This window comes from Lissotriton vulgaris, chromosome 2_1 (assembly GCF_964263255.1).
Source record: "Lissotriton vulgaris chromosome 2_1, aLisVul1.2, whole genome shotgun sequence".
NCBI classification, from domain to species: domain Eukaryota; kingdom Metazoa; phylum Chordata; class Amphibia; order Caudata; family Salamandridae; genus Lissotriton; species Lissotriton vulgaris.
The window spans coordinates 1,057,452,510-1,057,467,980 of record NC_141687.1 but is presented as its reverse complement, the minus strand read 5'-3'; the positions used below and the strand labels follow the sequence as shown (position 1 = coordinate 1,057,467,980).

Sequence of the window (15,471 nt, the reverse complement as noted above, 5' to 3'; positions counted from 1 at the left end):
TACCCAGGACCATTCATGGGACCTGTAAGTGCAGTGATGCCATTAAGAGTATATGGTGCTGGGAGGTTGTCATTACGAACTCCACAGCACCATAATGGCTACACTGAGGACTGACGAGTTTGGTACCAAACTTCTCAGCACATTAAACCCGCACTGATGCCAGTGTGGGATTTAATGTAAAATGCATCAGAGGGCATCTTAGTGATGCCCCCTGAAACCCGAACCTACAATCCACGTCTGGGCTGAGTGGCTGCAGATGCTGCCACACAGCAGACATGTTGCTGGACCCCTGGGTGGAGAGCCCCCCGCTCTCCTGGGCCTGCAACAATACACATCCTGGGCGAGGTGCTAGGTCTCCTCCCCCAGGATGGGCAGGGGGAAGCTTCAAAGGCATGCCGCCTCTGTGAGCTTCTCCAGACCATTTGCTGTACCCAACAACTGGCTCCCACCAGTCCTGACCCACACTCTGGTGGGAAGACTGGCGGGAAAAACTACGTCAGGAAGGGGGGGGGGGGGTGCCAGCCTGTGCCAACCCCACCCCTCAGGTGGGGGAGACTAGGTGAAGCACGACCCTGGGCTCCAGCCATCTTGTAGATGGGGCGCCCTGCGCAATAACAGCTAGGCGCCTGCCTCCCACAGGAGAGGAGCAGGCTAGGAGGTGTACCCGCCCCACGACAGGCACCTATTGGTCCCTGTCCTTGCCCTACCTGTAACACCCCTAAATTCAGTATTTAGGGGCTCCCTGAACCTTCCTTCCTTAGATACCGATAAGAAAAGAAGAAAGAAAATCAAGAAGACGACCACCCGCCGTGCAGCTGCTAACAGGACGACAACACCGACTTGGCCCCAGCCCTACAGGCCTGTCGATTCTGGAACCCACTCCTGTCTAATTCCGGCGTCTCCTGCGGACAGCAACCTCGGGACACCCAGAGGACCTGCCTACCCTGACCCTCTTAAAGACTGGGACTCCCAATCAGCAGAGGCTCTGCTGCAACAACACCCCTGGTGCCAGCCAGGATGCTCCGGATCAACCCACTCGTTCCTAGCCCTCCACCCCCCCAATCTCAATCACAGTAGATTACCCTGCCGCTGGCCAACTTGATAACGCTATTATGGAGCGCTTCTGACAAGGCATTTAGGGGTCACCTACGCAGGAATCAAACATGAAATCGTTTTAGGAGATCGCACATGTGGAGTATCCAGTGAAAGCAGGCAGCATCATTACACAACAATTTACTTACCAATCTCAAGGTCATGTTGAGCACCGAAATCTGTACTGAAACTGCAAAAGTTTCTCCAACATCATAGTTGCGATCAGACTATTCTGACAACTAACTTAAGAAATGTATTCTGCTAAAAGTAGTAAACCATGGAAGACAACTGGTAGCGAAGATGAAAGGTACTGTTTGTAGTGCTTTAATAATGCTTAAGTAAACTCTTCAATAGTTTTCCGAGATAGGCACACTTGTATAGCTCTAGGTCATAAACGTCTTGCCATGGCAAGCTACTGCCAAGTCCTCTTGAAGCCAACTTGATTCCGGACAGCTGCACAAGGAATTAATGCCTACCACCTACCTTAAGACAACTGTGGGTCAGATTTACTGAGATGTGGAAGTAGGCATAGTTCAGGTTGAATGCTTCTGCAAGGTCATCTTCTGGTGGCCAGAAAAAGGGCTTCATCCAACTTTATCATCTTGACTTCTGTAGGGTGAACGTGCCTACATAACAGTCTAACAGCTAGAATGGACCACAGCACAGATCATTTTGTTGGGACTTAAAGGACAATGGATAATCTCCACTGATCACATTTGTGCAGGTTTATTGCCTCAATGACATGCTTGAGCAACTCATCCACCTCTTCCAGCAGAAGATGGATGTGATCAAACCTCTAGACTTGGCTTTTTATTCTTCAGCCTCATCATCAACTATGCAAAACTTGTAACATACTTTCTGTAACAAGCATTTGTCAAATTGGACCACCAACTACCAAAGAACTTCACCATTCCTTAACAAGAGTGGCATGGCCATTGAACATGGGGGGTCTGGCCTTATCACCTGCCTCAAAAGAACCAGTATTGGAAAGGTGAATACTGATGACATACTGCAAATGGTTTTTGTTGTATAATGTGACAATCATGCAGCCATTAAGGTTTGCATGGCTAAGGGAGCAAACCTAAAAGAGGTCATCCACTGGAAGGCACAAAGTGGCTTTTGGGGCGTTGTCCTTAATACTATGGCAAGTCACTACCTAGGTAAACTGACAGCGGACTTCTAAAAGTCAGTTAACATGTAGCTGTGCACCATGGAATCCAGAAATGTGTAGCCCAGACAGTGATCTCTGATATTAAGCAAGAGTTATCTGCGCAAAGGCTCTATCAGCAGAATCAACACATGCGCCAATCAGTGACGCAGCGTTACTTCAAGCTCTAGACCTCCACAGTTCTTGCAATACAATTTCAACAATACACACTGCACAAAACCCAGCAGTTTAACAAGCATTGCCAAGGTCAACAGATCCAGAATTGGTGAAATCGTTTAATGGTAGTTTTTTAAAAGGCTCTAAAAAAAAAAAAAGGAGGTTTCCATATGCATGCAATAACTATTTTAATGGACCAATGTATATAATTCAATAAATCAGCGCTGGTGGTTCCCAGTATACCTAGAATTGATACAGAAATGAACACCAAAAGAAAATATTCTAATTATGTAAAGAACAGCTACTGCGGTCTTTGAATTCTGCCACCTGAGGAGACTGTTAAGTACACAAGATGACTAAAGCAGTAAAATAGAACAAAGAATGGAAAGAAAAAAAACACAAGTAAAGGGATGTGTAGGTATTATATACATTTATTCATTAATTCTTTTAACTACAGGTGGATGGGGAGACGCCTAAATTGGTTCTTAGACCAGAACTAAAAGCATTTTCACACAGCAAGACTATCTTCATAACAGTACCGCACAATGCCGTGGAGAAACAGAAACAAAGGCATTAACATAGTGATAAGGGACACTTAATGAGCAGAGAGCGGGGGTCTAAAAAAAATGGTATTATCGGTTTTAGCAAAGATTAAACCTTTAGAATTATGTTAAAAACACATAAGGTGAAGCAAACTGAATAACAAACAGTAAGGCTGACTGAATATTACCATTACTGTTGGCTGCATTGGAGCCTGGGGCATATGAGGCATCATCATACCAGGCATCACAGATGGCATCATTCCAGGCATCTACAATGAAAGCATGGCTGATGAGTAAACAGAACCTACATAGCAATGATATTAAGACTAGAACACAAGTACAAAAGATGTGAAATAGCTACAGAACTGTCATGTTGGTAAGCGAGTCACTAAGGGGCCAATTACAGTGCCGGACAGACATCGTTGTGGAACTGGAACCGAACAACCTCCAGTCGTTGGTTCCATTCCAGGAATTAGGATGCGACGAACCACGTTCGGTAGCAATCCTATACTTTGCTATGGGTCCGTGCATTCCGAACGAAATGCATGCACTCATAGCAAAATGCTATGGTGCAGTTCATCCATGCACACTGAGGCAGGTACCTCAAGGCGTCCGTCACCGGGTGCAGGGATCAACGTGGGGCACCATAGATGCCCTCTAGGCCACCATTCAGCGACCATGCACACATAGGGGCCCTGATTGGGGGGCAAAGCTGTTTCCCATGGCCTTTTTGTGCAGGGAAGGCTGGCACAAAAAGGCTGAGGGAAGCTGCCATTGTATTCCCTCAGCCGGAAAGAGGCAGCTAGGGGATTACTGTGGGCCTTCGAATGATAGACAGGCTCTTCGAGCCTATCTTAAGAATCCGAAGACTGCTTCGGATTCCCTTTCAACCAAGCCCATCGAAATCACTCGGTTGGAAGGGTACCCAAACTAATGATTTCGATGCGGGCAGGAGGGCTCAGACCGCTGGTCGGAGCCCTTTCTGCCTGCATCATAATCTGCCACTTAAACTGCAAACTACATAAATGTCACAGACTTTTTTCCAGAGTCACATCAGAAGCCGTACAATGGCGTATACTCAATCATTAGGATGAATTACTAATGTATGTGTTCTCGGGGTGGCTTCCTCACAACGCTATGGTTTCTACTGAAAACGGGGTCATAGTCATCCTATGTTGCTGTTTCAGGTATGCAGCAGATTAACAAACAAATGGCACGCAGTCTCAAAAATCCTCCACCAAAACTATTAAAATATTAAACCTTGATTTAACGTTCCATTTTCTCTCATTTATTTCATTTGAAAGCCTTCTCCTTCCCGGTTACTTTCTGCTCACCTTCCCCCAAGTACTTGGACTACTCTGGATTGCAAGTCTGTCTATCCCAATCTCTTTCACTGAAACCAAATTCCTACAACTAAAAATCTATCTAGAACTGGGGATAGAAAATAAACAGCAGCTAAGTTAAAACTCAATACCACATGGGAGTGGAAGGAGGACACCTCAACACGGAGGAGAAGAAAACGGAGTTACTTAACTGTAACTTCAGTTATCCAGTATTGGTATCTTTCATAGATTCACAAGCTCAGAATCATCCCCGCAAACTAGGTGAGAGTCTCGCGGTATAATAAAACATACACATAATAGTCATAAAAAAGCATTGTACAATAGGCTACTATGGACAGCAAATTACTACATTAACCTATCTTAGTCCTTTTTCAAAAAGAAACAAATTTGGAAACCAGCCAATCAGGCTGCAGCACCCTCTTAGAAACTTCCACAGAGAGGCAAACCCTCAGATTTTCGTAGCACAAGTGACAGTAAGTGTGCAAAAGCAAATAGGTAAGCCTCTCCGGGGAGGAGGGTGGGTCGCATGTGAATCTATGAAAGATACCAATACTGGATAACTGAAGTTACAGGTAAGTAACTTGTTTTCTTATCCAGTATTGAGGTATCTTTCATAGATTCACATGCTTAGAATCAGAATAGTTAGCAGTAAATAATTCTTAGTTGTATAGTGGATGGCGGGTATCATAAGACAAGCATTTACAATGCAACGGTCTCGCCTTTGCAAAAGTTAGAGCTATTGGCATTGTAAATGACAATTTTTTTATGTATGTGTTTGTTTTGAAAACAGATAAATAAATGGCATTGTCATTTATAATGCTAATAGCTTAATCTCTCGCAAATGTGAGACCTATTGCATGTGCAACCACACACACACACAGAGCCACACAAAGAGCACACACACACATGGATGTGTTGGTGTTGGATGTGTTGGTGTTGGATGTGTTGGTGTTGGATGTGTTGGTGTTGGATGTGTTGGTGTTGGATGTGTTGGTGTTGGATGTGTTGGTGTTGGATGTGTTGGTGTTGGATGTGTTGGTGTTGGATGTGTTGGTGTTGGATGTGTTGGTGTTGGATGTGTTGGTGTTGGATGTGTTGGTGTTGGATGTGGTGGATGTGGTGGTGGCTGTGGTGGTGGCTGTGGTGGTGGATGTGGTGGTGGCTGTGGTGGTGGCGGTGGTGGTGGCGGTGGCTGTGGTGGTGGATGTGGTGGTGGATGTGGTGTTGGATGTGGTGGTGTTGGATGTAGTGGATGTGGTGGTGGATGTGGTGGTTTTGGATGTAGTGGATGTGGTGGTGGATGTGGTGGTGTTGGATGTAGTGGATGTGGTGGTGGATGTGGTGGTGGATGTGGTGGTGGCTGTGGTGGTGGCTGTGGTGGTGGCTGTGGTGGTGGCTGTGGTGGTGGCTGTGGTGGTGGCTGTGGTGGTGGCTGTGGTGGTGGCTGTGGTGGTGGCTGTGGTGGTGGCTGTGGTGGTGGCTGTGGTGGTGGCTGTGGTGGTGGCTGTGGTGGTGGCTGTGGTGGTGGCTGTGGTGGTGGCTGTGGTGGTGGATGTGGTGGTGTTGGATGTGGATGTGGTGGTGGATGTGGATGTGGTGGTGGAGGTGCTTTTAATTACTTAAAGTCCTTCCATACATTGACAACAATGTGCGTGTCGAGTGGGATGTCCGCTAAAAGTTTACTTCCCAGACTATTAACAATAACAGAGCCTGTCACCCTCATTGAAATAGGCACGTGCTGGTGGCAGTAACAAAGCCACCTGTCCGTAAACACTGAAAGCCACTGGTTTTAAACCCAACACATATTTAACCTCCCAAACACCTACAGCCATTAACCGTGCAATATTTACAGCAGCCTATTTTTCCATGATCTCAAGGGAGGGTTTGCCACAGAAAAGATGGTTTGTTTTCCCTATTGGTTTTTACCGGGTTGAGCAGTGAGCTAAGATGGGCCAAACGAGAAATACAAACGTTTGACCCAAGGGGCCATTAGGAACAGCTGGTTGTTGAAAAATAACTTCGCTCTGCAAAAAAAACACAAGACTTAATTTTCACAGCTGTGAGAGCAGGGTGGAGCTCGCCGCTGATCTTGGGGTAAAACCAATGGAGCTGACAAGACCAGGCAGTGAGTGCTCAGCACTTCGAGCCGAGCTAGCCGCACACTGCTCTTGGGGTGAAAGTACGGAGGATGACAAGAGCGGGTGCCTATAAACTGAAGACATCCATCAAGCAGAGACTGTGCTAACGAAAATGTATACTTACTCGTGCCAGCCTGGCAGACTGAAGGCTCTGAAGCAGGGAAGGGGCAGGGATCCTCCAGGATCCAGGACTCTCGCAGATCACCCCGACCGTGCCACGTGCAGAGTCTGGACACCTAACTCCCCGGTTAAGTTGGTCCGTGTAAGCAACCGAGAGGAGGGGAGAGTTGTGGCTGCCTGCAGCCAGCATTGCTCTGCTGTTACTGCCAGAGCTCAGGTTTCCCGCAGCCTGCCTGCCTGCTGCAGGAGCTTTCACAGGACACAACCTGCAAAAACTGGTTTAGAGTGGCGCTGAAGAGGGGGCGCATAGTAATGCGGGCTGCACAACTCTTACTGCGTTCACTCGTGGTGCCTTGGCGGGGCTTGCTTGTGTGCTTCCCAGAGAGACAGGAGATTGGGAACGCGCGCGCGGCCGGCGCCGATCGCTTTCCTGAGCGTGCGCGTGACATCTCCTGTGAAGCAGACCCGGCAACAATAGTATCGCGCCTGCGCGATGACATATGGCTACGCCATATGCATCGCAGGCGCGAGACCTAAAAAAAAACAAAGATACCTCGTAAAAACCAACACAGCAATGCCATACAATGTTCAATGGTAATAAGGGAAACACGGCCTGGGCTTCTCTCGCGGCTGGTCTAGCCGCAAATATCCCAACGTAAGAGTTTGACCTCATGAAAGGAGCCACACTGCAGGTAGGTCTTTGTTAGCACTTTATTAATGGAAGCTGCAAAGTCCCGTTCCAAACAAACATCCTAATGAACGTCCTTCTGCCAACGCGTTTCGTGCACTCTCTGCACTTCTTCCTGGGCGGACTGTTTTTTTTAAAGCAATCAGCAATTTCCAGCACCTGTGATACACGTGACTTCCTCGTTGGATTATACTTGGCGCACTGCCTTCTGGTGAACAGAGTGCTGGAGTGATACCTTTCAAGTGAAACTGCTGAAATGCTTCCACAGGGTGTGGCTACTTTCATGAGTTCAAACTCTTACGTTGGAAGATATATATATATATATATATATATATATATCAACATGTAATGATATATTCCCCTCCTTACAGAGGCTTACCTTATTTAAAAAGGTGGTCGCAATACAGCTTGACCCACTGCTGTTTCAGCTTCTGTTGCCAGATCAAGACAGTAATGCAATGTAAAAGTGTGCACATTTTTCCAAGTCTCAGCACGGCAAATCTTCTCCAAAAGGTACTCCAGCAAACAAAGCAGTAGAGGAGGACACTGTCCTTGTGGAGTGGGCCTTGGGTTTCATAGATAAAGGATGTCCAGCTTTAGAATGGCAGAATTGAATAGTGGATGCAATCCACCTTGCAATAGTAGATTTTGTCACAACTGTTACTGGCTTTTGACCACCATAGGGAATGAATAGTTGAACAGACTTTCTGATGGACACAGTATGTGAAAAAGAATTTCAGATTGGGGGCGGAGCTAGCCCAGCAACCAAAATGGCTGCTTGAGCCCGGAGCTCCCCGTCTCGCCAACGATCCTGCCAATTATTCTGCGTGATAACCCCACTTTGAGGTTACCAGACTGTGCCCGGTGAAGCCTACCCCCTTCCGCCACTGAGAGTGAGCTTGGCTCCCGCGACCCCCCCGCTGGTATGCTGTGTCATTGGGCTTGGGGGCGACTCCAGCGGACGCGAGCACCAGGCTCCCTTTGAGAGGCAGGCCGCTGTTGGTGACGCGGCTGCGGCAATCACATGACGCTGCTTTGCTTGGAGGACCAGCAGGAACTGCGCCCTGAGCCTACTGCCGATGCTCCCCCCCTGGCCTGACGCCGCAGATGAGCTGCCTTCTCCGGCACCTGGACTGCGGGGTGCCGTGCGGCGCTGTGGTGTGAGACTGCGCCGTGCAGGAGAGAGGTCCGACGTTCCTTGAGGGCTGCGGGAGCCGCGCGGACAGAGGTACCCTGAATTGCTGCTGGGCTTGTTGACTGCCATTGCCCCGCACCCACGGAGTGTCTGAAGTAGGCTACGCAGTCCTGGATTTGCGGCGGGGGCTGATACCGTGCAAGCTGTGGGACATATTGTAGCGATTTGTGCACCATCCCTGACACGCTTTGGCCCCATGTGGACTGTGCCTGTAGGGGGGCATTGAAGTTTGCTGTACGGGGACGGGACCCCGGCACATGCTCTGCAGCATAAGGAGAGCGATGAGAGAGGTTCACCTTCAGGAGTCCCGAGTGCTGTGGAGCTGCGTGGGCGGACTCTCCTGGGCTGTGCTGGGGGCTTGCCCCGGCGACCCTGAGAACGCCGCAGAGTCACGGTAGGGTGCCACCCCTTGCGCCTGGAGCCCCTGAGTGCGACTGCCCACACCCCCTCCAGCTTCGAGGACTCAGCTTGTCATCCTTTGAAGGGTCTGGAGCGCTGGAAGGCCCGATAACGCGATCCACGTTGCTTTGGTGTTGCTGACTGGCACCCCGGGGCGAGGGTGCCCTAAGAGAGTTCCGGCTTGAACTGGTGTCTGGTGAATCGGAGGTGGCGGCCAGGCTTCGAGGTCGTGGTGAGGCTGCAGTCCCTGAGGCAGTTTGGCTTAACTTGTACGGTGCGGAGCGGGGAATCAGCGCCGGAAGGTGGGCGAACACTGGGCCTGGTGAGAATGGGGAGCTCTGACAGGACTCACACGAAGCTGTCCTTTGATCCTAAGGGCACCAAAACAGGGGACACGGCGTCTGGGAGAGGCCAAGGTGAGCGCGAACCTTCAGAAGACCTCCCCCAACAAGATATCCGCAGTCTGCTACTGGCAATGGAAAAGAGCCTTCAGGGGGGTAATGCTTCCTTGGGCACCAAGATGGACGCCCTCACCTACAGCATGGATCGCATGGCGGAGAGGCTTGATAAACACGCGGAATGTCTGGGCATGTCCAAGCGTAGGATTACAGAGGTGGAGGAAGCCCAGACCTCCTTTGATTCAGATGGTAAACAACTAGCTAAAGTGATGCAGGTGCTCCAGGATAAGACAGAGGATTTGTAGGCCAGCTCCCGAAGATGCAACCTTCGCATACGGGTCTGCCAGAAACCACGCAGACCGGGAACATGGAAATCTTAATTGATAATCTCCTGAAGGCCCTACTGGGCGATTCCGCTTTCTCCACCATGTATGTGGTTGAACGGGCTGATCGATCTCTTGGTCTGAGGTCTATGCCGGGAGCGCCGCCGTGGCCCATTATAGCTCAACTGCTCAACTACAGGGACCGCGACGTGGCACTGAGAATTGCAAGGGAGAAACAACTCCAATATGAGGGCTCGACCCTCTCGCTGTTCCCGGATTTCACAGCTTAAGTCCAGGAGGCCCGGCGTCAGTTCCAACCGATGAAGATGCAGCTACGTGAGATGGGCGTGGACTACGCGATGTTATATCCGGTGAAATGGAGGATCAACAGGCAGGGGAAATCCTTGACAGACCCTAAGGCACTGCAGAGGGCCCTGAAGGACTGGCGTAAGGAAGGCCGCCCCTCCCAGGAGAGATCGTGTGAAGCGGCGGGGGGCACTGCGGAGGACCAGGAATAAATGTTACTATTGTAGATAAGGAACATTTTTGGCTTTGCAAACTTGTGGGGGTTGGGGGGTGATGTTGTGGGGCTGGAAGTGTTGGGAGTGTTACTATTTGGACATATTGGAGGGTTCCAGTCTTCTGGGCGATGGTTTGCTCTGGGGAGATGGTTGCTGGGTGTTAGGCATGATCCTCAGTTGCATTCACACACTAACGGTAGAACTAGGTGCCCAGGTGCCACATGTCTACTTCATTCTATTTATATTATGACCAGGAATATACAATATGATTTGGGACAAATGCACTGTATGCTGGTCAAGCCGGGTTTGTAATACAGCTGTATTTTCTTGGTTACACGCAAAATTTTCTGATTTTTTTGCATGGAGGCGGGGAAGGGGTGTGCAGCTTCTCATTTTTTATCTGCCTTTATGTAGAGCTTGCGTATTGTTGGCTACCTTTGCCCCTGCGTGTTCTCCACTGAATCTGGTACAGAGTTTTGTTGGGTTCTGGAGGGTTTGGGGGTCTTCGGGAGAGTTTTGGGAGGAGAGGGAGGCTAAGATGGGGAGAGGGGTTGTTCGCGGCCTAGTTGGGGATGGGCAGGCGTGAGTCGGAGCGGTGTGGGGGGTGGGGGGAGAAATCGGGGAGCGTTGTGGTGTATTATTTTCATTATGCGAAATGTGTTTGTTGCCTAAGGGCGAGTTTGACGGGCTACCTCACATGTCACAGACTCCACACAGCATTGGGGTACTCACACAGGCAAGCATTCTAGAACAGGCACTCAGACCACCGTAGATAGGATGGACACCCCTGGGGACAATTTGGACACCTTGACGCTAATCAGCTGGAATGTTCGGGGACTTCACGACTACAGAAAGGTTTGAAAATTATTGCAATGTTGTGCACGGCATGGTGTTGATATCGCATTGTTACAGGAGACGCACCTCCATCCAGACAGTCAGATTCTTCGTTACAGGGGCCTAGTGGGGGAACACTCACTCTGCCGGGTTCACATCGCATGCCAGGGGGGTGCTCACTTGGGTCAACCCGAAGACACATATTAAGATGACGCCTTTATTTACTGACAGAGACGGACGCTATACAATCACAAGATGTTGTGGCAAGGGCATGGATATCTGTGTAGTGAGAACTTACGGCCCCAATTAGGACAACCCCGACTTCTACACAGACCTAGGGACGAAGGTTGCGAAGTACTCAAGAGGGGACGTTCTCTGGGGGGGTGACATCAACATGACTAGACAACCATATCTGGTTAGATGGGACGGTCCCGACCGCCGCCCCTCAGCCTCGGCTAAAGCGCTAGAGTCGCAAATGGTTAGATTAGACATATGCGACGTGTGGAGACACCGGCACCCCGCACAAGGCGGTTACACACACTACTCGGCCCCATATAATATATACACTAGTGTAGATTATTGGCTGGCCACGACACACCTCACCCGGAAGATACACACTTGCACTATTTTACCGGGTACATATTCAGACCACTCCCCTATATTGTGGACGGTAAAGGCCCCGGTGAAGCGCATCCCGCCTTTTGCCTGGCGCTTCCCTCCGTACTCGCTGCTAGATGCCTCCTTCAAGAAGGAGTTGGAGGAGGCCATTAAGACGTTCTTTGAAGTTAATGTTGGCTCAGTAGATTCTTCCAGACTGTATGGGAAACATTCAAGGTGTATGTTAGAGGGGTAAGCCTTTCGAAACACTCAGGAGTTCTCAAATCAATCAGGGGTAGGCTGCGTACCTTAGAATCCAAACTGGAAGAGTTGGAGCGAAAGAGAGTTCACAATAGTAGTGAGGCCCTAGCCTGGGAGCTGGCCTGCACGCTACGCGAATTCAATGAGGAGGCTGACGTCAAGCACCTGGGTAAATACGCAATTGCCAGAGTGTACGGGGAGGGAGATCGACCTGGCGCGGTGCTTGCACACCTTGCTAAGCGTCGCCGAGATAAAACGTTGACCCCCGTTATGAGGTCACCCACAACGGAAGAGCTGCTTACTGATGAGCAGGTGGCGGAGCGTTTTCGGGAGTATTATACAACACTATATGCCTCGAGAGGCCCAGTTCCCGATGAGAGTAATGGATTATCTAACCCACATAGATCTACCCTGGTTGTCTAACACGCATCAAGAGTTTCTGGCCCGGCTGATAGAGCGGGAGGAAATATTGTGGGCACTATCTGCGATGAGGGCGGGTAGCGCCCCAGGCAGTGACGGTCTTTCTGCTGCCTTCTATAAGGCCTATTCGGACTTATTGATTCCACATCTTCTCTCCCTCTGCGAGGATATGGCGGACACTGGTACGATGCCGCCCACTCTTCGCAAAGCCATATTAGTTACTATTCTCAAACCCGGGAAGGACCCCAGTGACTGTGCCTCCTATCGCTGTCTGTCGTTGCTCAATGTAGACGCGAAGATATTTGCAAAAGTAATCTCCAATCGTCTTGCCCCCATGGTAACTTTGCTGGTCGCTCCAGAACAAGCTGGCTTTGTTCCAACCCGGAATCTCACGTATAATCTCCGGACGGTTTTTGCGGCGTTCCAACACACGGGCCCGGAGGTCTCTGCGATAGCTGTCTCTCGACATGTGTGGGTGAGCGGTTTTTCAAGTTGCTAGACACGTTCTACACTTCCCAGTCTGCCAGCATACGCATAGGTTCCCTCACCATGGACCCATACAGATAAGCAGAGGTACGAGGCAGGGATGCCCTCTCTGCCCCATATTGTACGCGCTGGTCGCCGAGCCGCTCGCCTGTGCCTTGAGTGAATATCACAGTCATAGAGGAATCCGCTTTCCCACTTACAACCTGATTGTGTCCACGTATGCCGATGTTGAGAGGTGGATAGCCCTTCCACTATCGCTGCTGGGGCGTATCTCGCTGATTAAAATGGTGGTCCTTCTGCGCTTCTTATTCTTATTCAGCAACATTCCTATGGTTTTATCGCGCCACTTCTTCCAACAATTACAAGCGTTAATGGTGCATCTTGCCTGGGCCGGCAAGCAGCCCCGAGTAGCATGGAAAATATTAGTGCGTCTGTATGAGGCGGGAGGGCCTGGGAGCCCCGTATTTGGAGCTTTATTATCGCGTGGCACAATGTGCGCACGCTTACCACTGGATACATGGACCAACAAACATACCACATATCCGTATCAAGTCAATAGTAGAAGACCCGACGCCCTTGCCGGCTCTGCTATCCGGACCACGGGATCGCAGGACAGGCCTTCTGGACTCTGAACGTAGTCACCCATGCCTGGCACCATCTGATGGATATTCAGGCGTGTAGTCTCCTATACGCCCCTAAGGCACCTGTGGCTTAGTGCAGGTGGTTTTCACCGTGCAGGGATAAAGGGACCATAGCAGCTTTGAAGGGGCTGCACATCCACACTATGGGAGTTCTTTCCTCTGGGGGACGTGCTCGTAACTGGAGTGAGATTGAGACTGAGGACAATCCGCATTCTCCGCTATCACGCTTCCACAGAGCACGGCTAGCTCTTAAAGACTTACTGGGGGATTGTTGGACCTGGCCCTTTTTTGCAGGTTCACCCAGAAACGTTTTGCTTTTTCCTAGCCAGTTTCTGTGACCTGGTGTTGGTGATTTTAGGCCTCTGCGCACTTTTTCACTGTGGTACAGTGTAAAGTGCGTGAGCTCTCTGTGTGTGTGGTGAGAGTGACCTGCCCTCCCATAATAATGAATGAGGAATATGTATGCCCATGGTAGTTCCTGATGTGTCTGGAGTGCAGGGTCGAGTTTGATATGTGCAAACTCGTGAGATTGAATGCTGTGCAATGATAAATGCGGCATGATTGTGTCTAGTGTAGAAGTGCCACTTCTAGAAGTTAACATATTTGTGTAATTTGTGCCTGCTGTGTGATTGGCTGGAGCCTGGCTCCAGGAGGGTGCCTGGGCCTGCTTGTGGATTGACTGTCTGGTTTGAGGGTGACAGGGGCTGGGGAGCCCCCAGGAGGTTGTCTGAGTCAGCCCTTGGTTGAATGACTGCATCTGCAACTAGAGTGGTGGGAGGAGATAGCACCTGGGAGTGAATGGGGCTGGTTTTCCCCACACAAAGCTGGCTTCACCCCCTGTGGTGCGTCTGATGTCCCTAGCCTGGCCTGTGAAAGGAGTTCCCTATAAACAGTTGTAGCTGGTTCTCACACTGCCTGCACCCTGCTAGACAAAGGATTTCTCTGTATAAAAAAGGGCTGTGTCCCCTTACAAAATGTTCTTGTTTCTGACTTGAATCCTGCCTGGGGCGTGCTGCTGCTTGGGCCCAGGGGAAGGCTTGCCTCCCTGGGCCCTGCCCAGCCCCTGGATACCTGATGGACTTGGAGACTGATGGACTTTCCCGGGGGACCTTTGCCTGTGGTCCCCTGCTTGCAGACTCCTGGGAACTTTTTCTTGCTTTTGCCAAGGCTTATTATAGCCTAAAGCGCCTGGAAGCGCTTAGTCTGTCCTTCTAGTGCCTTGGAAGCGGGGGGGGGGCAGTTGTTCAGTACGAGGCCCCAGAGCTGAAGGGGCATTTTGAGTGTTCAAAGTAGCCATTGGCAGCGGGCTGCTCCTACCTATGGGCGCATAATTGTTTCAAGGGCGTGTTGCTCCCACGAGGTCCCCCCATCGACTTGCAGAGTCCCCACGAGGTGACACATTCGTTTTAGAGCCAGAGAGCTCCAGTTTTAGGGGTCACCTTGTATTTGGTTGTAGAGTGTGTGGCTCCAGCATTTGGCCACAGTATTTGTTTTAGAGCCAGGTGGCTCCAATGTGGCACAGTTACAGAGCGAGATGGCTCCAACGTCCCTCTGTTGATGTCAACCCCTGCGGCACAGTTTGTCTTGAAGGCCAGTGAAGACCCTGCTGTAGTTTTGCATCCCAGTAATTAGTGGGCAACTGCAACATTTAGGTTTTGCGCCAGTGGCGCACCCCTGACTGGCGCTGCATGGCAGCGCGCCCTGACATTCTGGACACAGGGCTCTTTAGTCCCTTTATTGTATGGCCAGTTGGCCTGGGGGGCTGATAGGTGAATAGGGCGCAAGGCCCCAAGGTGATTTTGCGCAATGTGGTTATCTGCTATGTTTATGATGGTAATTGCCTAATGTGAGTTTTGCACAGTGTGATGTGGTGGTAGGAAATGTAATGCATTTAATATGATTACACACCTTGATCTTACACCTCTGAATGTTTTTATGCATCATGTGTCTTCCTTGTTCTTACACCGCTGAATGTATGTTTTATGCATCATGTGTTTTCCTTCCCTACACCTCTGAATGTTGTGATGCATCATGTGTAATGTGTTCTTGCTTATACCCCTAATTGTATTGTGATACTTAGGTGGTTGTTCTTTCTAGTACAGGTCGTCCTAGTGAGGTCCTGGTTCCCAGCGTGACATTCTCCTATGGT

The 15,471-nt window shown here is 50.0% G+C and overlaps 1 protein-coding gene across 4 annotated transcripts in view; it reads right to left on the bottom strand.

Annotated features, from left to right (window-relative positions):
• Positions 1-15,471, bottom strand: part of PRPF40A (pre-mRNA processing factor 40A) — a 963,502-nt gene that overhangs the window by 891,032 nt on the left and 56,999 nt on the right. For all 4 annotated transcript variants that reach the window (XM_086956681.1, XM_086956683.1, XM_086956684.1 and 1 more), the window contains exon 4: positions 3,147-3,227. In XM_086956681.1, coding sequence (XP_086812807.1) covers positions 3,147-3,227 — 81 coding nt within the window. The remainder of the gene's footprint in view (positions 1-3,146; positions 3,228-15,471) is intronic.